General features: G+C 27.9%; 4 protein-coding genes across 7 annotated transcripts; 1 reads left to right on the top strand and 3 right to left on the bottom strand.

Annotated features, from left to right (window-relative positions):
• The first annotated feature begins 2401 nt into the window (after window positions 1-2401).
• On the top strand, window positions 2402-3438 carry LOC132941800 (uncharacterized). Of its 3 annotated transcripts, XM_061009976.1 has the most exons (5): window positions 2402-2512; window positions 2577-2692; window positions 2766-2841; window positions 2951-3052; window positions 3145-3438. In XM_061009976.1, exons 2-5 carry the CDS (start codon window positions 2621-2623, stop codon window positions 3369-3371), a joined length of 477 nt encoding a protein of 158 aa, XP_060865959.1. In that variant the 5' UTR covers window positions 2402-2512; window positions 2577-2620; the 3' UTR covers window positions 3372-3438. The 3 variants fall into 3 exon arrangements, with proteins under 3 accessions (XP_060865959.1, XP_060865958.1, XP_060865960.1); XM_061009975.1 differs by having other exon boundaries at window positions 2437-2692; XM_061009977.1 differs by having other exon boundaries at window positions 2440-2692; window positions 2960-3052.
• On the bottom strand, window positions 3436-5469 carry LOC132941799 (sin3 histone deacetylase corepressor complex component SDS3-like). The gene is made up of 8 exons (XM_061009974.1): window positions 5142-5469; window positions 5034-5079; window positions 4830-4943; window positions 4559-4743; window positions 4227-4490; window positions 4006-4141; window positions 3861-3945; window positions 3436-3766 (listed from the first exon to the last, which is right to left on the bottom strand). The coding sequence occupies exons 1-8, from the start codon at window positions 5245-5247 to the stop codon at window positions 3668-3670; spliced, it is 1035 nt and encodes a 344-aa protein (XP_060865957.1). The 5' UTR covers window positions 5248-5469; the 3' UTR covers window positions 3436-3667.
• A 1546-nt stretch (window positions 5470-7015) lies between these two features.
• Window positions 7016-16031, bottom strand: LOC132941983 (uncharacterized). The gene is made up of 11 exons (XM_061010265.1): window positions 15901-16031; window positions 13558-13752; window positions 12658-12864; window positions 12350-12460; window positions 11970-12285; window positions 11714-11892; window positions 10635-11132; window positions 7740-7895; window positions 7555-7667; window positions 7202-7493; window positions 7016-7139 (listed from the first exon to the last, which is right to left on the bottom strand). The coding sequence occupies exons 1-7, from the start codon at window positions 15924-15926 to the stop codon at window positions 10772-10774; spliced, it is 1395 nt and encodes a 464-aa protein (XP_060866248.1). The 5' UTR covers window positions 15927-16031; the 3' UTR covers window positions 7016-7139; window positions 7202-7493; window positions 7555-7667; window positions 7740-7895; window positions 10635-10771.
• A 3524-nt stretch (window positions 16032-19555) lies between these two features.
• LOC132941011 (trafficking protein particle complex subunit 10) lies at window positions 19556-26741 on the bottom strand. Of its 2 annotated transcripts, XM_061008857.1 has the most exons (19): window positions 26381-26736; window positions 26072-26292; window positions 25693-25886; window positions 25407-25605; window positions 25230-25341; window positions 24981-25168; window positions 24711-24917; window positions 24459-24644; window positions 24137-24372; window positions 23935-24041; window positions 22913-23240; window positions 22706-22829; window positions 22299-22520; window positions 22029-22220; window positions 21722-21967; window positions 21257-21439; window positions 20982-21183; window positions 20086-20220; window positions 19556-19955 (listed from the first exon to the last, which is right to left on the bottom strand). In XM_061008857.1, the coding sequence occupies exons 1-19, from the start codon at window positions 26445-26447 to the stop codon at window positions 19858-19860; spliced, it is 3447 nt and encodes a 1148-aa protein (XP_060864840.1). In that variant the 5' UTR covers window positions 26448-26736; the 3' UTR covers window positions 19556-19857. The 2 variants fall into 2 exon arrangements, with proteins under 2 accessions (XP_060864840.1, XP_060864841.1); XM_061008858.1 differs by lacking the exons at window positions 21722-21967; window positions 22029-22220; window positions 22299-22520 and having other exon boundaries at window positions 26381-26741.
• Window positions 26742-26813: the final 72 nt, after the last annotated feature.

The raw sequence follows: 26813 nt of genomic DNA, 5'->3' as shown, positions 1-26813 counted from the left end.
CTTTGGAAGTCAAACAAATTAAACTTTCACAAATTATTGTTTCTATACAAAATTTAAAAATGTAGATTGTGGCCGAGCATAAGAAGCTTAGGGTTGTTGTATTTTCAATTGCCAAGAGTTAAATTTTAGAACTTCAGCACTACTGTCTTCCTGTGAATGCTATAGGGAGGTTGGTAATTTACAACTGTGACAGTTTCACAATGAAGATTTGACTATACCCAAATGTGTGATTTGCAATTATCTTACTACAACCAGATTACACAGACACGTCATGTACAATTCTAGAAAATTGTGAACACTAGAAATCTGGTTATAAATGTTTGGACTATAGTATAACTATAACTAAAAATATATTAGATTGGACTAAAACTAATTTAACACTTCTTGACTTCAGTTGGTTCAGTTCCTCAAAGTTAGAGCCATCCTTGATTATCCTTGATTGTTATAACTTATAACGTACAATTCAATGATAATCACTATGAATGTATTTTATATTATAACTTTATAGTTTTAGATGATTACTGGTTTCTAAAATAATTAAGAAACAGATATGTATACAAATCGTAGACATTAGGTATAGCCACAGAACATTATATGAGTATCATCGGACATTAATATTCTAAGGGTATAGTGTACTGTACTATACGGTAGCACAGCTGTACTTCCAACGGTTCTGATGTACACGCGCTGCTGCCCTTGGTGTGCTACGTACCCAGCACATGCAGACAAGAAGGTTTTGATTTTATAATAATTTTAATTATATCTATTATAACTATTAACTGCAACCCATCTAGCACGATTCCACGCATTGTCCAGATGCTCCGTCAAGTAGTGTAATTATAATTTATAATACTATAATCACGAAGACTAGATTTCTAGATTACTAGAATAATATTCTATTTCCATTCTATACTTCTATACATAGTCTTCACGAGTCATGACTTTAATACATGGAATTATGGTAATACACTAATACCACAGAATATATGAAATTTCATATATTCTGTGCTAATACTATAATGGCATAGGTATAAGGTAGAACATTAGAACCACAGTATACTGTGATAGAACATAATGCATTTATTACATGGACCTATATTAATAAATAATAAGACAATAGGTCTACGATTTATTAGTACAATACATTTATAGAATCATCCCATCTCTACGGTCGCCCATTGAATGATGATATGTGACCGAAAAATCAAATGACCGAATCATTTGACTGATTCGTTCTGATTTTTCTGTGATTTTTCTAAATGATTCGAATCGCTCAAGTGACCGATCAGCCCATCTCTAAAATTCAATGTTAAGGTGATTGAAAGCGGTGATTTTCTGTCTTCGTCTGACACACGTGGTTCATGGGAATTTAGACAGGTTTTCATTACAACGTACCGATTGATCTAGTGAAGCGATAAGAATTCTAAAAACATATTTGTATTTGCCGTCGTGTCTACTTGAGATCGACTTTCCAGGATTTTTAATTTTTTGATTTTATCTTCTTCAAAAATGTATATATTTTATTTCCTATTTTAGTACCAACTTTTTAGAATTTAGGGGGATCCAACAAAAAATGTTGGAAAGTCAATCTCAAGTAGACATAACGACAAATTCAAATCCGTTATTAGAATTCTCATGGCTTCACTTTATCGATCGTGAATCGGTACGTTGGAATGAAAACACATCTAAATTATTCCTATATTCTGCGTGTGTTAGACAAAGACAGGAAATCACCGGTTCCAATCCCCATAATGTCAATACTTAATGAGTAATGACACGGTCTTAGAAGATATCTTCCAAGAACGGATATAGATACTATCTTAGATCATATACTACAGTATAATATTATGATCTAAGGCTTCTATAGTGCCTATATCCGTACTTCTAAGACCGTGCTCAATGATATTGTTCTGTGACGACATCATAGACATTATAGAACAACTTACTAGATAGCCGACTATAATTTGTTATTAAAGCCGCGTCCCCATCCCGTCCCGTCCTAAACGGCAATGTTTACACCTTAGATCATAATATACGATATATATGATATGTATATTATGATCTAAGGTTTACACCTTTATATGATAACAATGATCAATTCATATCATAGATAATAAAGATATGGATAGGTTTAGATCATATACAATATGTATATTGTATATTATGATCTAAGTGGATAGGCCACAGCAGGCTATGTTGAATATATTTGAGGCTGCGTTCCCGGAGGGGAAGGCAATTGAGGCTCATTTATCCATAGCCGCGATTGATAGTCGATAGGTATACAGTATACTTTATTTGGCCTCAATTGTTCCCCTCGAAGACCGCTGAAAAGACCATTATGTCCTATCGGCTATCATAGAACTATGAATGATATGCACAAATATAGATAATAATTATTATGATGATAAATGATAAAAAAAAAAACAATGATATTGTTATCAGTATTTTTGTTGTTATAAAACTAACAAGTGGTAAGAAATAACAATATTATTGAAATAAGTCTTCTTCACAGGTAGTAAAATATAGTCTATAATAACACTACTAGTTACTACACTGTTTAATTCTTAAATCTACAGCGCATAAACTATTTTATGTATTTTTTATAAAATACTCCTTCAATATGTCAGATAAAGCGATGCTCGTTCTGGGTGAAGCTTCTGAATCCGATGATGAAGACTTTCAACAAGTTGAGGTAATATTAGCTATATAGTGCTATGGTTATATTCAGACATGTATGGCTATAATATGATAATGATTCATTTCAGAACACAAGAAATGGAATGGTCGAGAGTGACCACACAGAGTTTGATACTGATTCCAAATATCGAGCAAGCAATTCAAGTAAGTCAAAACATTTATTTAAACAACCATTCACTTTTGTATGATCAAAAGTTGTTAGGTTAGTTATTTTAAGTGTGTCTACACATTGACTGTTTCGTATTAATGAAAGTTATTGTAGAAAATAGAAAAAGTCGAGTGGGAAGAGAAAGTTTCGCCGGCCATTCCGACAATTTTAAAATGTCTGAAGACACTTTACTGCATAGAAAATTAAGTAAGTTGCTTTAGTATAATATTATTGCTGATAAATTTCCACCATTATTGATGAACTCCAGTTCAATAATATTTTAATTCAATTTGTTCTAGAAGAGAAAAATATGCAGTTTTATTCAAATCTTACAACATTCAACAAGCAAATGTATATTAATGCCATGAATCAAATGAACGAAACGGACCAACAATTAGTCAAATCTCAAGTATTACTTCAAGATACTGTGACTAACTGGAAGTATATTGAACAAAACTTGTCGCACATCAAACGTAAAATGACTGATATACTGGCTGAGGAGTATATTCCAAAAATTAAAATTTGAAGCGTCTCTTTATAGAAAAAAAACTTGTCAACATAAATGAAATAAAATAATTGTTACTCTATAATTCCATACAGAAAAAAATTTATTATATTATTTTATATACTAATACGATAATTGAAAATAACCTCCCAAATCATTAAATAATTACATTTTAAATAGGTTCAATAGGAAATGTAATATTATTATAGGATACAAATTATTATTTTTATAAACTGTCAATAAAAAAAAAAAAAACAGGAAAATAAAGTGAATGACCTACATGCATAGATATATAACATCTAAATATAAGTAGTTGTTTAAACAGCAGCTCGACGTTTGATAGACATTTTACCTTTTGATAGGTAAGACAAGTTGATACGAAATTTACTGTTGTCTGACGTTTTCTTAACCCAAATCTGTAATATAGAAGTGATTTACAGATTTTATTTTTGTAATAATACAATTTTTTTTTCATAATATTAAACTTTTTTAATTAATTTAATGACTTACAGTTTCGTTGCCAATGGCAGATATAACAGCTGGGAATTTTGCCATTTGCCTTCCTTCGACAAAAACTGGTTGTCCTCGATGATACCTAAATTTAAAAATATAATTCTTATCTTAGGAAACAAATACTAAACTAAATTTTTCATACCATCTCTTTTCAAACAGCAGTTTTCCGTCTTCGATTCGCGTATCTGGAATAGCTGATGATCCTTCAGTGTCTGAATTCTGACATTTTTTAGGACTCATGTTACCTGCAGTTGATGAACTAGTACTTGGAAGACACCCTAAAAAATAATTTTAAATAATACTTTAAACTATAGTACTATAAGTACTACATACTATCAAAATGTAATTGTAAATATGACCAACCTGGTTTCCTAATGGATGAAGAATTTACTGTATCACGTGTTTTGACCGTAGGGGTTGTTGTGGTAGAAGTAGATGCTAATGAAGCCAATGAGTCTTGAATAAGTTTTACATCCTGTTCAATTTCATGATCCTGCAACAAATAATAGATATTTGATACAGGTGGGGGTTTGCGACGTTTTTCTTGGGGTGCTGGCACCACAGGATCATTTGGTCTTCTTCTCAGTTTTCTTGTCATAGCAGGCTTTTGATCTGACGAGTCAGGAGCTAAAAACCACCCAAATATTATAAAAAGATAAAAATATATACTATATAAAAGTGTTTATAATACATACAAAGTTCCGAGCTCAAACTGTCATTTTCTATAGCTTTTTTCCTTTCATTTAATTCTGATATCAAAGTCTCGGTGAGTTCAGCATTACGATCTTCAAACTCTTTGTGAGCTAGACGCCGTTCTCTATTAAATTCTCTTTCGATAGCATCAAACAAACAGTCTCGCCACAAATTATTCATCATTAGTCTATTGATAAATTAATAAAAAAAACCATTTGAATTGTGATTTTGCTGGCATTATAATAATAGGTGGAAATAGAAATATTAACATACTCATTTTTATGCTGTGCGTCCAATTTTTTCAATTGTTTTACATATTCACCGTGTGTCCCATCGCGCAACTGCTGTAGTTGCTTTTGGATACCGGCCAATTTGTCCTGGTAGACCCTGGAATTGTAAAAAAAAATTCAAATGCAAATTGTCTAGCGACTGTCATCAACACAACAATCAAGTTGCTGGAAAAAACGAACAACTCACTGCTCCTGTATTTCAGTGTGTTTCTCGCGGTTTTCTTTGCCTTCTTCTGGAAAACAAAAACTAATGACGTTAATGCGAATGTTTATTTGATATAACTTCGTTGCGTACCATCGGAGTCGGTTAGGTCTTTGTTCTCGATTTTCACACTGACGTTGTCGTCGTCGTCCATTGAAAACGTCGAAGATGGCGACATGTTACTGTCGTGGAAAGACATTGTATGTGCCGTGACAAAGTACTTCAACCCCGTAGCGACTACGAAGTTGATTAAACAGCGCGACCGCTCGTAACGATCGAACGGTTCGCGCAGAACGACCGAAAAGTAAACTATTACTATATAGGTATAATAAACAATTTAATAATTATCTATAATGGATAATGAATACCCACGATCAGAGCAATCTGATTAGTGATTATTGTTATTATTATTATTATGTATTATTATTTATCACTTTATCAGTAAATTACGATCGATAGTCGGTCTTAGATTATTAGGTCTGGCAACTAATCCTTGTCGGGTCCCGCTCTCGTGGCGCCATCTACCGGATATTATTATTTCGACGATTGATTGTCGGCTTGAAAAACTTAACTATAGACCTATAATAATCTTTTATACTTTACTATGGGTTTAACGATACATTGAATATTATCGGCATTATTTTGCTCATAGTAATAATCTATGAACATATTACTGTAAAATACCTCCAAAATATACAGACCTACGTTGGCATATTGTCCAAAAATATTAATAATAATAATTTGTACCTAAGTACCCCCCCCACTATATACTTATTTAATTTTGTTTGAATACTTTTTCCTGTTATATAGTATTCAATATTCATATTTATTAAAATGACACGAAATTGTTGTATATGTAATTGTAAAACTACCAGAGTACCTACATTTCATGTAACACAAAATCGTTTGGAAAGTTGGAGAGTAAGTAGTTCAATGTAAAATTTTAAAAATTGGGAATAGAATATGTCAATCACATTTTTCAGAAGAATCGGTAAAAAACAGAAGATATTATAGATATAAAATCTAATAGAATAGCTAAAGTAAGCAAAAATGAACATACCAGTAATGTTGTATAAAATTGTATATAATTATATAATTAGCTTTACAAATAGTTTTTTATTAGGTAAACAATACTTTGTAATTCTTACATTACAATTTAACAATATTAAACAAAACATTTTTTTTAAAAAATGTATTGGATATATTTACACACTTAATTAATTTTACTTACATTTAGTATTTTAAATTGAATGATATTCAATTTATTAAAATGTATACTTTTATCTAAAACCTTTATTTTCTTATTATTATTTTAATCATTCACTTTCCCATGTGCAGAACATAATAAGATTATATTATTTAGGTACTATAGTTATTATGTTTTACAAATTTGAATAATTATTTTTCTTAGTGTTTTCTTTTGATTTATCTTGATTCGATTGTCTCGTGTACTGTTGCATTCACATATTTATGTAATATTTGATTGAATAAGAAATAATTTAATCTTCATGTTTTTACCTGTAAGATCTGGATTCTAGGTATTTTAAATGTTGTTACTTTGTATTTTTAATCATTTAATAATATTTATTCATTTTTAGATTTTAATGTTTTATACTTTTATAGGCTTATAGCCTTTAGAGATAAATTAAGTTTTAGGTTTTAATGTTTTATACTTTTAAATAATAATTACTATACCATTATAACAGTAAAAATGTTTTTCTATGTTTTATCTTTGAATTAAAATTTGGATGTTATACAATTTTTGAATGATAAAAATTAAGTTTTGTTGTAATAAAAAACTATTTGTAAAATATAGTACAAATGTCTATTCCTTTGCTCCAGTGGAAAGGTTATTTTTATTTGTCCTTATTTGTCATTTTTATTCATTCATTGTCCTACTAGAAGAAATTCACAATTTTGAAAAATTAGTTTTTTTTAAAGAAAATAAATAATATTCATTCCAGTAGAAAATAATTAGTACAAAATTACAATTCAATTTTATGTTTTTAACATTTAATTATAAATATTAATAATTCAATATTTATAATTATCGACACTTTTTAATATTCTGTTGTCATCATGGCCGCCAACCTAGAATTACAAAGTGATATATATTTATAATACAAAATAAGTAATATACTAATATAACTTACAGCATATATTTGATCATTTAAAATACCGACTCCTAAGTTATTTCGGCTAACCGTCATGGCATTTATAGATGGCCATGCAGGGAGTTGTTGTGATACATCAAGCATGCTAACATTTTTGGAGCTTGTTTTACTGACACCCCCCCACCACAAACACATATTGGTCTTAAATAACACAAATTCCAGATGTCTTACAACAACCTATCAACTCTGATGCATCATATCATTTTTTGATGGCAGGGTCATACCAGTTCATTAAACATTTATCCTCCAACAGATTGAACATTAGAATAACCTGTAATTTCAAAAATGGACAAAATAATTGTGAAAATAAATTAATCAAAACTAAATCATACTTTTTGTGAACCATTAAACTGTCTAAGTTTACATCATTTCGAATTTGGAATGGCAAATTTTCCAACCGATTTTTGTAGATAAAAATGTAATGCTTCATTTACATATTTATGACCTAAAATATTATAATAATAATTGATAAAATATATAAATTCATAATTATAGCATATTTATGAAAATAACATACATAATATATTTCATTCTGTAGAAGAGGTTCTTTAACTATGCCACATAAAATATCAGGCCTTATTAATAGCAAATGTACATGTTCCATTAATTTTGGCAAGCAATTTCTTCTCTCATCTAGATTATATCTTACCCATTTAATAACAAATTTAAATACCTACAATAACAAATATTTAAAATTAAATTGAAATATAATTTGTTAAATCACCCATTAGTGTATGATTATCACAGGGTCCATTGGCGCAAATAGGGGGGGAGGGGCTTCTAGGCTCGTAATAGGCTCTATTTACCCATACATAGGCTCCCCCCAAATGTCTGTCAAGTCCCCCCAGTTCAAAATCTAGTAATTAGTACTAATTTTTATATTCTGTGGTACTAAGCAATAGAGAGGAGGGCTTGAGTTCCCCCAAAAAATCAATTCGGAATCATTGCATCAAAATAAATAGTAAATATCAATTGAGAAACTAAAATATAATAAATAATTAATTACCTTAACAGTGAAAACCAATAATAATTGATTTAACTTTAATCATATTAATAATTGTGCATTCATGGCTCGTGCATTATTTTAGGCCATCAGCAGGGCGCAGGCCAATTGGAACTATTTTAAAAGTAAGGGGTGCTACCGCAAACCCTGACCCCCCCTCCCCCTAAATGACGCCCCTGACAACAATTATTTTTTAAGGCAGGGATCATAAGGACTTTTTTTGTTCCATTTGAGGTGTAGAAACACCTTTAGAATTTTGACACATTTATTGTGCTACACTCTGTACATTATAGTAATTGGGATTTGATTAAAGTCGGAAATTTGCAATATCGCGGTAACTATACACCGTGCCACGAGAGAACGCGTACGGCGACCGACCAAAACTCGTTTTTTTCTTGCACCCTACCAATTTCCCAGCACTAAGACGCCCAATACCCGTCGGCGCAATAAGTACATTTGTTTATCTAATAAAATGTTCAAAATTGCCCCCGTTATTTCCCAAACATATTTCCAGTCGTCGAGTTACTTCTCTGTGCGTAGCTGCCAAAATTATTTTCAATTTTCAATGAAATTAAATAATAATTATTGTATTATGTTATTGTTATAACTTATATACCTTACAATACAGATCTGTCTATTCATGGTAGCAAAAATAAATAAACGTAATGCACCGATGTATCATATTATATACGATATACCTTAACCTACGTAACAGTTAAGACGTTTAGCCAATTATATTATGTTACTATACGATTTAAAGGAGAACTTTGGCTGTGCAATATCGTTTTTATTTTTTTTCGATATCAGAACTATAAAAAAGTTATTAAAGTTTGAAAAACACAAAAAATAATAGATATTGAAACCAGGGACTGGAACCGGTTCTTGGAGAAAATCTAAAAACCGGAATCCATATTTTACAATGCTTAGAACCGGAATCCCAATTTAATATACAATAAGTTTTCCGGTTCTTTTAGGTTCTTATCGGTTCTAAGAAAAAGTCCTGTATTTCAAATAACTGAACATTTTATTTAAATTGGATTTTGTTGGAATCAAATAATTATTTTTCATAGAAATATTTTTGTTTTGTACATAGTAAGATGTGGTATTTTAAAATTTTAACTCGAAATAATCGTATTATAGGTACGACCTATACTGATTAATTTACACACATACGGGTTGCATTTTTCATTGGTAATGTACCGAGAATGGTCGACAACAATGATGTGTTTTTCTACAATCTTTACCAAATATCTACGACTATTACGAGAAATAATATTTATATAGTTATTTATAATTATTATTTATATTTATAACTCTGTCTCACAGTCTCAAACACAGTCACACACTCACACATTGACACATACGAGTAATTTACGACTTATTAATTTATGGTCATACTGTAATTTTATGTTTTGCTTATTAGTTATTAGCAACTTCTAAGACCTAAACCCAGTACACTTGTTAATCATTTTTGAAAATTGAATACACTTCTTAAATTGATTATTTCTTACCTAGTATAACCTACTAATTATTAATTTCAACGGTATCTAGTCCGAACTCAAAGTCCAGACATTTGGGCTGACCCTGATTATAACTAAGAAATTACAGTGAATCAAGCAACATTGAAAAGGCCAACGAATATTATGCTATAAATTATAATAAGCTACCTATAACAAGCAACAATCAACACCATTCATATATGTCCTCGGTAGGTATACAATATACATTATAATCACGAATGACACGAATTAAAATATAATATTCTTTTAATTATTTAATTTGTGATTACGAGTAGGTACCTAGTCCGAACTCAAAGTTCAGACAGTTGGGCAGACCCTGATTATAAATTAAGAAATTACAGTGAATCAAGCAATATTGAAAAGGCCATCGAATATTATGCTATAAATTACAATAAGCTACCTATAACAAGTAACAATCAACACCATTCATATAGATCCTCGGTAGGTATACATTATAATCACGAATTAAAATATAATATTCTTTTAATTATTTTAATTTGCGATTACGAGTAGGTACATAGTGAGTACCTACCTACATGACAGCGTTGGCAATCTATATTTTGTATTTTGTGCCGAATAGGAATAATGGCATGGTAATATTATTGTAATTTATAAAGACAAAAATAATGTCGTAAGTCGTAATGTTGCATCATATTATATACTATATACTATATAGGTTATGGTTATGGACTTATGGTAAAGACTAAAGACCCAGATTCTATAAAATTCGGATTTGCGGCTATGAGCAGAATTATCAAACATTTGAAATCTTAAATATAAATTACTGTCCAGCTTTCAAGTATAACTGTATAAGATCATATTTATTTAAATAGATTATACAAGAACCAAATGCATTATGTTATAGTATTTTTATTATTCAGATGCTCACATAGAATCAAGAAGGTATAGGTATCTGTTTTGTAGATACTATTTTGATTAAAATTTTTCTGTGATGATTTACATCTTTAATTTTAATTACAATATTTATCTTCATGTTAAAATGTTTTTTTAGTTGGAAAATTAGGTTTATTGAGATAAATAATTCATAGAGCTGTATACGTTTTTACAATATTGATCGTATACCATGCCAATTGTTTGTTTGGCATCACCACATAACCATAATTCAGAAGAGCGAATAACTACAGATCGTAATATTAAAACTGTCCATGCTATTTGTTTGAAGTTATCACTAGGTTCAATAGGTCCACTTTGAATAGCCATATACTTATATTTTTTGATTTTACGATCTATGGATTTGAATCCATTTTCTAAAGAACTGTAATATGCATTTTGCGAGATAAACATACAAACTATCACTTCGTCATTAACAGTATAGCATGTTATGTTACCAGGCTCTAACTTCTTATGTTTTACGTCTTTTAACAAACTAAAAACAAATAAAATACAGTTAATTAAATATAGAAGATGTTTAATGGTGTTGTAATTTATTTAAATAGGGAAATCCTGAAATTCTATTACCTTACAACTAATAAAGAAAAAAAATTAGATATAATATACCTAGTATGTAGATGAGTGGGTTAAACGTGATAGTTATCATAACAAAAAAACGAATTAATGAAGACATAATGCTAACTGAAAACCTATTTACCACCCAATTCAGAGTATGTACATTAATATTTTTAATTAATTTTTTAAAAAAAATCTCGAATTATGACAAAACTGCAGTAGTAACCGAGTTTCTGTTAAATTATAATAATTTCAAGAACCTAACCTAACGTCCTAACCCTACTAAATTAGTTACATTTAATTTAATTTTGTACACTGTTGGCCATCAGTAATATAGTAATATTAGGTACCTAATAACTTTATAATATGGTTTTTAATACTTAATATTTTTTTTTTAATAAGATATTAAAATGGATCTCACAGAAACTGTCATAAATTATTTCATATGAAATTTAAAATCTCAATTGATAGCTGGAATGAATTAAATTAAAATATAAATACTTTTGTTTAAATGGGTATTTAGCATCCACTTTATCTATTATATTGTTTGTCCAATTCTTGTCGCATACTTCTTCTAAGTCAATATATAAAATAATAATGGTTTCGGCTTCCATCTCCCATAAATTGTTTGGTGTGATGTAAACTTTTAATCTGGGCGGTGCTTTCATATTATCTAATAACTGACAATTTATTTGTTTATAATAATAAAAGTATTAAGATATTTAGTAAGTAGTGGTTATTAATTTCTAACACTTACTTTTGAAGGTACACATACAGTTACATGAATACTAGATCCAGAAAATGTATCAATGATGAGCGATCTTATATCACACCAATCAAGATTATCCAATCCACAACCAATTTTGGGTATTCCTAATTTTGTTAAATTGTGTTTTTTCATTATGTTCAAAAGTGAACAAAGAGCTGTTTCCATTGTTTTCATTGTAGGTTTGCCATTACTATATTTTTTTGTTACTATATAAAATGCATATTGATTATTGCGCTTAACTATACCAACATTTCCTATTTTTAATTTCTGATCAATTAGTGTACCAACACCACCAAAGATGCGCCTAAAAAGTAAAATAAATTATGTGCAACTGAGTTTAAATCATAAAATATATAAGTAATTTTTACTTGAAATCAACAGCTATGCCCGCTCCCATTCGTAAATCTTCAGCCACGCAATGAGCAAGAGAATATTCTTTTGATAAGTTGAAAATATTTTCATCAATTTCTTCTAAAACACTTAATACCAATGAAAAAGTTTTAATTATATTTTAAACTGTATAATATATTCCAACATAGTGTTAAATTTTTCTTCAACATTTAAATCCACAAAGTACAAACAAAACAATTATTTAAAGCAATAAGTATTAATTAATAGTGAACTAACTATAAAAAAAAAAACTAAAAAAAGATACATTTTAATAATTGACAAATACCCTTCTCCATAATCAGTTATTGATTTACGTGTATCCCCATGTAAATCAATGCTGTTTCTATAATTTGCTCTATTTTGTTCAAATTTATCATAAATGGAATCCTGTTCAGAAAATTTTCTTTGCTTTTGATTACTTTTATTATAGTTTTGTTTTTCACAAAAACTGGTATTCCTAGCTTGACTTTTAATTTTGTTTTTAAAACTCCGCCTAGTTAAAATAATATAAAATATAAATAATTATATTAATTATGAATGATTAACACAATGATTTTAAACTTATGCTGTACTACAAACAAAATGTTATGTATGAGAAACCATGGAATACATTTTCAAGCCTTAAATATAAAAATCGAACATTTTACTCATTCTTAACAACTAAATAATTCAAAAAAATTTGTATTTTTAACAAATTTTGTTAAATATTTAAAAAAATTGTGAATATGTATTTTTAATATTTTTAAATAGCTGACAACTTATGACAAACTTTTTATAAATATGTCAAGCTTCTTGACCAAAAAAAAATTTTTTATGGAAATTTGTAGAAAATTTAAAATACCTAAGATACCTAAGTCAAACAGTTAATTTTTTTTTTTAATACCTTATATAGAAGATGCTTATATAAACATTTGTTGAAAACTACGAGTATCTACAGTTATTATTGTTATATTAATTTTGAGTTTCACCAAAAAACAAAATTGATATTGTCAAAAACTGGGTTTGCATAAAAATTCCAGTATTTCTTTAATTTTTTTTAACTTTTTCACAATTATAAATTATTAGCCAGCGGCGGACAGGGCAAACAGTTTTTGCCTGACACAAATTAAGATGATGACTTTGACATATAAAAATAAATACTAAGTAAAGAGATAAAAGTGTTGGATTTAAATAATTGACAACTTACACTTCTCCATCACAAATAAATGATTTCCATATATCAGCATTATGCGAATAAATTGTATTTTTGTTGTCTGCTTTATTCTGTTTTATATAAGAGTTGATGTAATCTTTTTCACAAACTATGTTTTTAGAACTGTTTTGATCTTCACAAAAAGTTTGATTAACAGCTAGATTTGTATAATTTTTATCATTCCTCCATCTAGTTAAAATAATATAAATGTATTAAATATTAATGTAATTATTTGTATTTTGAGTACCTACTTGTTTCAAAAAAACGCAAAGAAATATCTAAATTAAATTATTATGTAATAATATTTATATTATTAATTTTATTGATAAAACCTTAGTCTAATAGGTAATATATTAAATTCAGATTTATTTTAACTGTAGTTTAATAAGGGAAATTGCGTAGAAAAAAGGAATAGATAACAAATTTACCAGTGATTGTTTTGAAGATCATTAATTAATTATTTGATAATTTTATTGTAACAATTTAAATCTAAAATTAAATATACATAAAAACTAATAAATAATATTTAAAATTAAAAAAATGTATGATATTGTTACTTTCTACATTTTTAAGGTCATATTAAAGCGCATATTTCAAGATTTGTTAAATTTAGATTATAACATTTAGGGTAAGGATGTTTATGACCTCAAACACTCTAAAAAAGCATGCTAATATCCCAAATATATCTATGTTAATATACAATAAAGACAATCAAATATGATAGGTATTTTAAAATGCATTAAAAAAAACAGTTAATGGATTCTTCTGAACATTATTTATTAATAAGATGGTGACAATACATGCAGGACCTATAGATTCTTAATACATATTTTATATTCACATATTTTCGAGAGTTGTGACATGTTCAATAATACCCCCTTTTGGGTTTGTCTGTAAAAAAGCATAATATATGGTAAACTTGTTTAACACATATTGTGCATGGTAATCTAGTAAAAATAAAATACATTTTTATTAAATGTTCTTGAAAATTTAAAATTTAAGAAAAAATGTAAGAAATTTGCCTTTTAGTTATTAAGAGACGCTACATAGATATTTGTTGTATCCGTCTTACAAGTGCGTAACATAGTTCACCTTTAGCTTAGTTAGTTTAAAAATTAAAATTATAGTGATTAGACCTATTATGAAACCTAATGGTAAGAACATTATCTGTGTTAAGTGGGTTTCTTACAATAATTCAGTTTTTAAATGACTTATGAGGATTTTTAATTTAAGCTATATCATATACGCAAAACTTGCTTAAAAATTGAACTATCCAAAAAAAAACCCCACATGCAAACACAGATAATGTTCTTACCATCAAGTTTTGTAATAGGTTAATTTACTATAATTTAAAAAAAATCTAAACGTGATTTGCTGAGAGTAAATTTGCTATGTTACACACTAGCAAGACAGAGACAACAAACGCCTATGTAAAAGATTTTTGAGAAGAAAAATGTAATTCGTATCTAAAACTAGTCAGATTGTTTTGCTAATATATCATGCTCAATTTTTAACCAATAAGAATGATTCCTTCAAATTTCTTGAAATTCTTGATTATATATTTTACAATTAACAAATGCCAATATAGGTACTACAATTATACAATTATTATTTATAATATACAAATATGAAATAGAACATAGTTTTGTGAAATTATCTTATTATTGAATAGCTTAATACCACTGTTATACATTATTTTAGATTTTGCAACAAAATCTGTCACAAATTAATAGTTTATTCATGAGCATATATGGATAAGTAAAATTAACAATTCAAGCCCAATATAGCTAGTACAAAGTTAGGTACATATACCTATTGAATATTAATAATTTATCAAGCAAATAAAATAAACTAAAATATACAACATCTTTCCAAAGACTTATGACAATTACACTAGTCATAATTTATTACATTATTTATTTGTATTTGCCCTGTAAGGTATTAAACTAGGTAATAAATACAAATTACTAGGTAACTATTAATCGTAAACATGTCTACAGAGGTAAAATGTATAATAAGTAATAACCAATAAGCTATTGGTAACTGTGATAGATTTTCCTTTAAAAAATGGTTAGGTTAGCCTAAATAAGTATAATAATGATTGGGGTTAACCTTTTGATGCATGTTTGCTAGCTTAAATCAATTACCCATCTTTAAATTTTAATACGGTAGATACCTACTTACATTAGGATAAAATATTTGTATTAGGTACAATAAATTCATTATTTTTAGTTTTTAGTTTTTTTTAACAGTTTATCTTATGCTAAAATAATTTATAAGTAAGGTGTGTGTAAAGTAATATAAGATATAAGTATATAATATTATAGTAAAAGTTACCTTTTAGAAATTTTCATTTTATCCATTTCGATCAGAAATTAGTTTTTCTAGATATATAAAAAAAAAATCCATATAGGTATCAGTACAAGCAAGTATAAGGTATTAATATTTAATACACACTGACATAAAAATCCAGTACTATTAGAGTATATCAAAGAATTTAATCTAGAAAATGGTGAATTAGTAATTCTATCAACTATAATATAGCGATTTTAATAAACAAAAGTAACTGAATAAAAAGTATATTAGTGTCTTAAAATAAATACACCTAGTAAATTTATTTATTCTTTATGGACTATGAAAAGGTAGATATGAAAATATTTGTGATATTATCCATAGTGTTACTATAGCATTTGTGTTTGTTAATATTATAATAGTAGGTACCTAATGTCTTAATGAGATTATAATATATTATAGTATTTGATTATACATCTAATTAGACCTACCTAATTATTATTGTTGTTAAATTGATAATAACAGAAATAACTATAGTAGAATTATTGTATGGATGTTTACACTTTACAAGAACTAATAACCATGCCACACAAAATATTGTAAAAAATGTTAAGGTAATAGCAATTAAATTAGCATTGTTCAACAGCAACATAATAAAGCATATTATATAATATATAACATAACATATTAAATTGTACTTTGAAACAAATGAAAAAGGTACCTAACCTAACCTATGATGGCTATTGATACATCAAGCACAAAATATATTTGTGAATAATATAATATACTATATTAATTTAAAATGACAAAATATTTTAAGTAATACTATCCTTGATACCATACTGAATTTGAAAGTGCGATCCAAGAAAACTTTTATAATTATATAAAAGTAATTCGAAGCCACAAGAAATACGATAATTACACAATCATAATTTATCGAATTTAAGATCAAAAAAGGTGGGTTAGCTTTTTTACCCAATAAATACAATTTTATTGATATTCATAGAGTAAGAAACTTAAAAAAGGTGTATAAGTGGATGTTGCTCTGCTGTACAGTAGGTGACAAGTGGGTCACTGTAATGGATGGTGTTAAATTTGAATTCAATGATATAATATCATTGTATAAAAAAAACGATTCTGAGCGAAAACGGTCAGTCAGCCTATGATATTACAAAGTATATTTGATGATATTATTGTGAATAAAGTAATTTATATATAACCTATTTACGTGGAACCTTGTTTTAAATTTTCAATCCTTAGCTATAAAAGTTGAACATTTTATAAATTTTCAACTACAAAATAATTATTAAATTTTAAATTTGATAAATGTTATCAACAATTGATCTTTAAATGCTTAAAAAAAAATTCTGCCAATGTATTTTTAATATTTTTCAATTGCTATTGTAACATTATATCAGGAGCCTTGCATTAAATTTTCACGCTTTTTTACCCAACAAATACAATTTTATAGATATTTATAGAAAAAAAAACTAAAAAAATTGAAAAATGACTATGTCCGTAAACAGCTCAAAATAAGTCAAAATATTTGGAAAATGTTATGGTGTATAGAAAATGCAGCTCAAAAAGAGTCTTTTATCGTGTATAGAAAATGCTAATATAAACAATCAGTGAAATTTTCACGCATCTACAGTCATTCGTTTTTTTCTTATAACAAAATAAGAAAATCGTTACATGAGAAATCGAGTGAATATCAAATGTTGTAAAAATATGAATTTCAAACGCTCCTAAAAATTTCATTTGACTTTCTTGTAGACATTTTTTTGATAAAGTTCGACAAATTTATGAGAAATATCGTATTACATTTTAAACTTTAGATTTAAAAAGAAAAATTTTTATGAATTCTCATCAAAATAATTTGCTATTTTTCCGTATTTTGTCAAAATTTGAACTTTAAATGCTTATAATTAAAAACTGTGACTAAGGATTTTTAATTTTTTTCATCTGCCTTTGAAACAATAACCTAGGAGCCTTCTATTAAATTTTCAAGCTTTTTTACTCAACAGATAAAATTTTTTTGATATTTATAGAAAAAAAAACTAAAAAAATTGAAAACTGACAATGGCCGTAAACAGCTCAAAAAGAGTCAAAATATTTTGTAAATTTTATGGTGTATAGGAAATGCTAATATAAACATTCAGTCAAAATTTCATGTCCCTACGGTCATTTGTTTTAGAGTTACACCAAAAAACAAAATCGATTTTCTCGAAAACAGATTTTGCGTAAAAATTCCCGTTTTTCCTTAATTTTTCTTTTGTTTTTCACGTCGCTTGTGAAAACTACTGGGAAATTTTTACTTTTGACCCCCCAAAGTACCAACTAGATTCACTTTCCTATCAGAAAAGTTACTATTGAAGAAAATCCAAGCACTTTTACTGTCCTAAAAGGTGATGACAGACACAAAAATAAAAAAAAAAATAAAAAAAAAAATAAAAAAAAAAACAAAAAAAAAAACACACATCATTGTAGAATCAATACATTCATCGCTTCGCTCAGAATCTAAAAGGTGTATAAGTGGATGTCGCTCTGCTATACAGTAGGTTACAAGTGGGTCACTGTAATGGATGGTGTTGAATTTGAATTCTATGATATAATATCATTGTATAAGAAAAACGATTCTGAGCGAAAACGGCCAGTCAGCCTATAATATTACCAAGTATATTTGATGATATTATTGTGAATAAAGTAATTTATATATAACCTATTTACGTGGAGCCTTGTTTTAAATTTTCAATCCTTAGCCATAAAAGTTAAACATTTTATACATTTTTAACTACAAAATAATTAATAAATTATAAATTTGATAAATGTTGTAAAAATTTGAACTTTAAATGCTTATAAAAAAAAATTGTGCCTATGTATTTTTAATATTTTTCAACTGCTATTAGAACGATATATCAGGAGCCTTCTATTAAATTTTCAAGCTTTTTTACTCAACAGGTAATATTTTATTGATATTTATAGAAAAAAAACATAAAAATGGAAATTGACAATGTCCGTAAACATCTCAAAAAAAGTAAAAATATTTTGAAAATGTTATGGTGTATAGAAAATGCTAATATAAACAATCAGTAAAAATGTCATGTGTTCATGGTCATTTGTTTTAAACCTAACCTGTCAAAAAGCGATTTTGCGTAGAAATTCCCGTTTTTCATAATTATTTTTTTTTCCCTGGCGCTCTAAGAACTATCGGGAAAGTTTTACTTTTGACCCTCTAAAGTACCAAGTAGATTCACTTTCCTATACTGATACTGTTGAAGAAAATCTAAGCGCTTTTACTGTCTTAAAATGTGAAAACAAAAATTTTTTTAAAAAAACACATCATTGTAAAATCAATACATTCATCGCTCTGCGCAGAATCTAAAATATTAGTAAGTACTATCATGTATTAGTGGATTTTACTAAGGCAAAAAAAAATTAAAAAAGAATAACAAGCCAGGACAACTAGTAATAATATAATAGCTAAGCTACTAAAGAAAGAATTGCATACCATCTACATTTCATGATCATAGAAAGATCTTAATTTTAAAATATAAAATGTAATAATATTATATTATATTCTTTAAGACAATATTTAAAAATTGTATTTACTTTAATACGTTTAGAAGTGAAGTCCTAACAGAGAGGATAATAATTATTGTATTAAACATATAGGTGGATAACTTACTCAATTAAGTAGGCAATATAATTTTTTACTTTCTTAATCAAATATAATAATTTGTATATATTTTATAAAAATTAATAAATAATAAAAAAGTCAATTATCTATAAAATAAAATAACATGTAATATATAATACTATGTATTATAAACCCTGTACAATAATATATTATATGTATAACATATATTAAACAATGGCAACAAGAATAATTATATAAATATATTGTATGCATATGAAATTTGAATTTAAAATATTATATATGACGTATATTATAACATGAGCAATAAAATGTTTTGGATAATACTATAAAAATAATTATTTTACTTAGGATGTATCTGCTGTTATACGAGGTAATACGTGTGTTTGGACACCTTTACTTGCATCGTATACTTGACCAGTTGAAAATTGTTCCAATTTAGATTCTAAAAAATAAAAATTAATCTAAAAATGAATACCATCATTGGTTTCAATTTATACATTTAGTTAGAAGGAATTCAGTAATGAATTGCCTTGGAAATTAATCATAGAAAAATATCAATGCTGTTAGCTTACCAATGTTTTGACGTGAATTGGATGGAAAGTACCGAAAAACATTTAACGTGGGTATCGGTAAAAATCCACTCATCAATGGCATTACTTCGACTGAAACAGTCTGTGATATTGAATTTGGTGGAAATGTAATAACATCTACACGAATAATTAAAGAACATAATGAGATTGTTTTAGTTATATTTAACATCAAGTTTAAACATACGATATAATAATTAGCCTAAATTGTTAAGGGGATTCGATACCGTGATTTACTGTTTTTGTCTAACACATGCGCGACATAGTATTTTAGACGTGTTTTTTGCCATACATTCCAATTGATCTATTAAAGCGATAAGAAATCTGAAAAACAGATTTGAATTTGTCATCAAATCTACTTGATAGAGTATTTAAAAATTGTCGTATTTTAATTTTTGGAGAAGTTAAAATCAAAAAATTGAAAATGTGGAAAAATTAATTTTAAGAAGACTTGATGACAAATTCAAATCTGTTTTTAGAATTCTTATCGCTTCATTAGATCAATTGGTATGTTTGGCAAAGAATCAGTCTAAAATCCTATGTCACGTGTGTGTGTTAGACAAAAACAGAAAATCACGGTATCGAATCCCCTTAAGTGGATGTTTTATTCTCATTTATTATTTTAGTAGTCTTCGTTTTACAAGCGCGTAGTAAAGCAAAATTATGTACAGCAGTGAACATTTAATTTTGTTAGTTAGTATTTGTTATTACTTATTAGAGTGAACTATTATCAAATTTAAAGTTAACAATATAACTATCAAAACTAAATGTAAACTGATGATGAATGTAGTTTTGCTGATTATGTTATGCGTTTGTAAGACAGACACAACAAATGATATTCTTTTTAAAAATAATTTTATTAAAAGCTCTTATTATTGTACCAGATCCACGACCACAAACTGCCCACATTGTTTTGTCCGCAACAATTTCATATTTAAATGAAATTTCACTCTGAGGAATGTTTAGATGTTCAGAATGTTCAGATCTCTTGAAATGTGCAGTGTATGTACACACTGTATTCATGCGACAGAATTCTCCACTTTTACCGGCCATTTCAACTCCACTTTCAATTAAAAGTAGTGTCTGGTTTAATATAATTTAATTCACTGTTAATACTCATGAAAAGTGATTAAATAAAATAACATTAACTTTTTACCTTATAATTGTTTATTGTAAACTCAAAATTTAAATCTTGAGTACAATCTGGTTTTTCAGCAGATGAATACTTTGTTTGGAAATTTAACTTTAATGATTCAGCTAACGGTCCTATTGTTTTGATGTCTGTCGAAGACAAATTGATTTCCCACAAATAGCCAATTGTTTCACCATTTTTCAAGCACTAAAGAAAATTATTTAAATTTAATATATTTTATTAAATTTAATTCACTAGTACAATATTAGATAGCCCTGCATGTCAAAAAATAAAAACACTATAAATATAATAATGATGCATAAACTAAGAAAAATGTGCATTTATAAAGAGGTAAATACCTCCAAAAAGGAACAATTCTTCATATCCACAGCATGCAATCTTCTGCCTAAATTTAAACCCCTAATGTTTAACCCAACAAATAAAAAGAAAAAATATCCACCAACTTCGAGATACTTATTGAATACTTACAGTCAACGTGTCACATGTTGGGTTCAATGAAGTTAACTCAACAACAGAATTAGTAGGACTAACACCAATTATTTCTGGTATCATCAAAGCCAAAGACCAATCAGTATGGCAAGCAATGTTTATGCCAACAAATTTACGATAATGACAAGTATGTAACCGATGAGTTACAGTTAGTGGAAGATTAAAGTCTATTGAAACGCAAATCATTTCTTCATCACCTGATGAAGTTTCACATTTTATCCACAACTAAAATACATTTATAGTTATTATCAACAAATTTTGAAATATATTTGAAAACAGAAATTACCTTATGTTGAACTATTCTAGGATGATCTTTTAATGGCGGCAACTGGGCGAAAAATTTAATGGGTAAAGATACTGAATGACTAGAATTCATAGATAATGGAGATTTTACATACATTTCTGAACAAAACTCTGTTCTATCTTCCAAACAAAAAGTTAAACCAGGCGTGGAATGCAATCGGATTTTCTCAACAATCTTAAGTAAAAATAAAAATAAAAAATTAGTAAGTATAAGCAGGTTATTGGTTAAGGTAATTAGAAAAAAAATAACTACTTTTTTCGATTTTGTCCCAAACTGAAGAAACAATGTAGACATTTCTTCAATACCAGCAAATAAACATTTATTAACTGGTAAAACAAGCTGAGCAGTTGAGTTAATATTTTTTAATGCAAACATAAGACCAAATGGTATACTTGTCATCAATTCTAGGCGAGGTTGTAATATTACAGATAATTTGTCTAAGAAGTATATTCCAGATTCTATATTATTTGAATTCTAAAATATTATCAAAAAATGTTTTTTAGTCTTAGAATACTAGTTTGTGCAGTCCTACAAAATTACTGTCAGATAGCAACAAATATATTTTATTTCTGGACTATCAGTAATTTATAGTTCAACAATAGTTTATTAATAAAATTATCAAAACTATGAATATTTAATGTTTATTATTTAATATTTACATTAAGTGTTAGATCGATACTATTCATCCCAGGTTGAATATTTACATTATTTGCAGATATTATATCATGATAATCATTTTTGTTATAATTCATAGATGGCTTTCTTCTTTGACTATCTTGTCGCCTACATATTAATAAATTAAAGATTAATAATACTAATAGTATGTCAAAATAAATATCAAATTATCAGAATTGACAATTAATCACCTCAAGTATGATTTTTGATTTAAGCAAGTTATACCGGTAGATGCAAAGTGGCCATCTTGTTGATAATTATGATTGTAAGTCATAGGTAATATATTACCTTTGTTTATATCATAGCTATAGGTGCTTTTTACTAAGCTTAATTTACTTTTCATTTTTTTCAATGCAGATCCAATTACCACAGAAATGGCGATTTTTGGACACAAAACTGTTTTAGGAAGATTGCTTTTAAATTTTAGTGACACTGTTGACGGATAATTACTTTCTTCATTGTTGCATTTCACATCTATTTGAGCCAATACTATTACATCGTCCGTTGGATAAATACATTCTATAATTATTGGTCAAATTAATTTTAATTAGTATTGTATATTTGTATTACATCATTTATACATGATTGTAATTTTGTAATATTTATGAAAACAGTACTGCAACTGTTAGACATGATAGTCAAGTGCAATGCAGCTAATCATTTTTAATAATTGTCAATTAGTAATATGAAATAGTCCATTTCCTTCTGTGCAGATGGAGTATCTATTAACATTTAATCAAACAGTTAAAATACTTGAGATATTTTTCTAGTGAATATTAAATCATTGGTAGTGACAAAGTCTTTGAAAGATTTCACAATGTTTTAAACACTTCTAAGAACTAAATGTTCCCATCATTTTCATATAGTAATACAATTTAATGTAAATTATACTAGATAGATAAAGTAATGTTCTTACATTTTCAAATAAACTTTAAAGAGAAATACTACTTACATTAATTTCAATGAGTAGAATCTTTAAGACAAAAGCATTAATTTATACCAGTAAATAGGATTGAGTTATATATTTTTTAAAATATACATCAAAATGTAAATTAGTTAAGTATGCATGGAATTTGATTATTTTTAGACAATACTTTAATGATTAGTTAAAATATCATCTTTGATTCTTTAGAAAATACAAAATTGTTATAGAATTACAATATTGTTTTGTATAAACATATATTAATTATTAACTAATTCTAAAATATCTTACCTATATTTGAATCTTGAATCATTCTTGACATCTGGTCAAAATGATCTTGTCTAACTTTTATGTTGCATTCAACTGAGGAAGCTAATTGTAAACACGTTTTAACAAATCTGTTTAAAAAAAAAAAAATCAAATTAGTTAATATAGGTGTGCTATAATAAAAAAGATTAGAACAGTAGTAAATTAATAAAAAAATAAAACATACTGGTCAACATTGCCAATTTTTTTAAAACATTTGACTAATTCTAAATTTGTTTGTACTATTAATAATTTCCAGTTATCTTGTTCAAATAGTTTTAGGGCTTTAACTAAAAACATAGTTCTTTTTGTAGTATCCCCAGACAATGTGTAAAATTTAGCTAGTTCCAAACCAACTAAACTATGTGCGCATCTCATTAATTTGTTATGTTTATAAGTGCTAATTGCTAATTCAGCTATATCCTGAACAAATACAATTGTAGTAGTTGATATTATTAAAATAATTATTATTTATACTAATATAATATATTATACAATATTTAACATACCAAATAATGTTTGCTGAATGTTTCAGAGGATGAAAGAGCTGTTTTTAGAGTTGCTACAGATTCAGTAGCTGTAGTCAAATCGTGACCACTTTGCATTCCACCACATAAAACTTGTACAATATGAAGTTGTTCAGAAGTTTGAACACTGCCTGGGAGTAGTCCACAAAGATCTCCTAACTCGTATAACTTAACATAAAATTTAAATTAAAAAATGCATAATCAATTAAATAATCAGTTATCATTAATATTTACTTTTTTCAATGAATAATATAAAAGCGGAGCAGTGTGATGAGAGCATTCTTCTAAATGTTCTGGTTTTTTAACAGATTGACAAATAACTAAAATTTGAGCGCAGCATTGTAAAACCCAACAAGCAACTGAACCTTGTGGACATTCAATTTCCAATGTTTTCAAGTCACTTACTGCCTGATGGAGAAATATCAATGCTCTTTCTGCCACCTAAAATTAACATCAATAACTTACTGTCTATGAAAATAAATTAAACACAAAAGTAATACGCACAATCCAAGGTTTGGATGCAGCCATCAATAGAGACGCTTGACGTGAAAACAAATAGCATCTAAATTCAAGAAGTGATAGTTTTCTAATTTTAATGGCTTCCCTTTGTTTACGACTTATATTTTTCATAAATAATACAGCAGACCACCATTCTAAGACAACTTGGAATTCAGTCAGCCATTGAGGAACATCTAAAAAAAATAACATAAATAAATAAAGAGTGAATATGCTACCTAGATAAGTAATTTTTACTTCCAACTTGAGAATTTAATATAAATTGGGTAAACATGGCATCTAGTTCATCATATTGGACTAAAGCTTCATCATGAATTCCTAGCATTTCTAGGGCAAACGCTAATTCTTCCTATATAAATGTAATATTTAAAAGAATAATTTTGTAAATTAGAAATATGCAAAAATGTGTATTACTTGATATAAAAAATATTTGCAAAAACTCCAAGACGGATCATTTCGCTGTTCTCTATAATTTCTTATATTATCTTCATATTTTAAAAACAATCTATCAAACGCAGACAAAATTAATAGACGTACATTGGTGATCAATGCCCTCCACGCACTGCTGCCACATCGGACTTCTGATTTAGGAGGATTTATTACAGATAAACAGCTAAATATAAATAAAATGCTTCAGTTTAATTACTGCATGATTAATATATTGATTAATAATTAATATTAGAATAAATGCAAGGTATACCGATCAGCTTTTTTTTCAGCAAAATCACTTTTGATCTTGTCAAAGACAGTTGTTCGAGGCAATAATTTACTATGTTTTCTCAAGTCATAAGTTTCAACTACAACTATTACCCAATCAATAATATTGTGCTTGTTCATTTCATTCATCCATTTATCAATTTCATCTCTTAGTAACGATTTATACACTTCCATATCCTAAAAATACAAAAAAATAGTTTAGATTAAAATAGAAATACAATTAACTTGAAATTAACCATAATCTAGTAAACAGTTAATGGAGTATAGGTAGGTGTGTGTATTAAAAAATATTAATAGAAAAATAATCTGTTCAATGTTTGGATTGAAATTATTCAAAAAATTTTAATATGTAAATTGCTTACCAAACACTGAGTCCAAAACGTATGCATTATTGGACGGCCAACCAAATTACGACTGCCGATTTGTTCAGCCACAGCATCTTTATTGAATGGCACAAAGTCTGTGGACAAAGTGACCATTTTCATGGGTCTGCCATACTGGCGCCTCCATTCGATCGGTTCCTGACTAAGCGACTGGCTGAGCACAAGTTTCAAATTTTCAAATAGTTCCTTGTCACCGGCATCTGAAACAAACACAATGTCGACATCGACTTGTTAGTGGCAGAATGGAAGACTGGCAAATCTAAATAACAGTATAATAAAGTAGCTTGCATGTAATGAGAGGTTTGTGATCGGATATCCGAAGTGCATCATCGCCTATTGGGTTCGCTGTGGACATTATTCCTCAGCCACACAATTCGTGTACAGCATATTATCACCAAGGTGTGATGTGCCAGTTCGAATATCGGAATACCAACGCGTGCCAACAACGTACTGCACTAAGCAGGTGTTTCTGACGTCGCGGCGGCGAGCAGTACATTGACGCGAACGATAAATACGCCGACGACACGCAATGATCAATTAATTACATTCGACACGACAATTTGTCAATTTGGCCGATTTGTATTTTTTAAATCTTCCGAACATTATCATAGCACCTAGATACCTTATATTTTTATATTTTTTATCAGATACCCGATCGCATTTCGTATTCTTATCAATCAGAGCGGCGACACCAACACTAATATAATATTATATTACTCTA

The sequence above is a fragment of the Metopolophium dirhodum genome, chromosome 3, assembly GCF_019925205.1.
Source record: "Metopolophium dirhodum isolate CAU chromosome 3, ASM1992520v1, whole genome shotgun sequence".
Taxonomy (NCBI): Eukaryota; Metazoa; Arthropoda; class Insecta; order Hemiptera; family Aphididae; genus Metopolophium; species Metopolophium dirhodum.
The sequence above is the reverse complement of the archived record's forward strand: the minus strand, read 5'-3'. Positions and strand labels throughout refer to the sequence as shown.

Bases quoted from the DNA above. Each gene is read 5' to 3' on its own strand.
- LOC132941011 (XM_061008857.1), bottom strand. From the start codon at position 26,447: ATGTCCACAGCGAACCCAATAGGCGATGATGCACTTCGGATATCCGAT. The intron at 24,918-24,980 runs GTGCGTATTACT...TGTTAATTTTAG, and splicing joins CTGCATCCAAACCTTGGATT to GTGGCAGAAAGAGCATTGAT. The intron at 23,241-23,934 runs GTAAGATATTTT...CAATAATTATAG, and splicing joins GATTCAAGATTCAAATATAG to AATGTATTTATCCAACGGAC.
- LOC132941983 (XM_061010265.1), bottom strand. From the start codon at position 15,926: ATGGATAAAATGAAAATTTCTAAAAG. The intron at 12,461-12,657 runs GTATTTGTCAAT...ATTGGTATTAAG, and splicing joins ATAACTGATTATGGAGAAGG to TGTTTTAGAAGAAATTGATG. The intron at 11,893-11,969 runs GTAAGTGTTAGA...ATAAATTGTCAG, and splicing joins CTGTATGTGTACCTTCAAAA to TTATTAGATAATATGAAAGC.
- LOC132941799 (XM_061009974.1), bottom strand. From the start codon at position 5,247: ATGTCTTTCCACGACAGTAACATGTCGCCATCTTCGACGTTTTCAATG. The intron at 4,142-4,226 runs GTTGGTCATATT...ATTATTTTTTAG, and splicing joins TTCATCCATTAGGAAACCAG to GGTGTCTTCCAAGTACTAGT. The intron at 3,946-4,005 runs GTATGAAAAATT...TTTTAAATTTAG, and splicing joins CTGCTGTTTGAAAAGAGATG to GTATCATCGAGGACAACCAG.
- LOC132941800 (XM_061009976.1), top strand. From the start codon at position 2,621: ATGTCAGATAAAGCGATGCTCGTTCTGGGTGAAGCTTCTGAATCCGAT. The intron at 2,842-2,950 runs GTAAGTCAAAAC...TATTAATGAAAG, and splicing joins ATATCGAGCAAGCAATTCAA to TTATTGTAGAAAATAGAAAA. The intron at 3,053-3,144 runs GTAAGTTGCTTT...AATTTGTTCTAG, and splicing joins TTTACTGCATAGAAAATTAA to AAGAGAAAAATATGCAGTTT.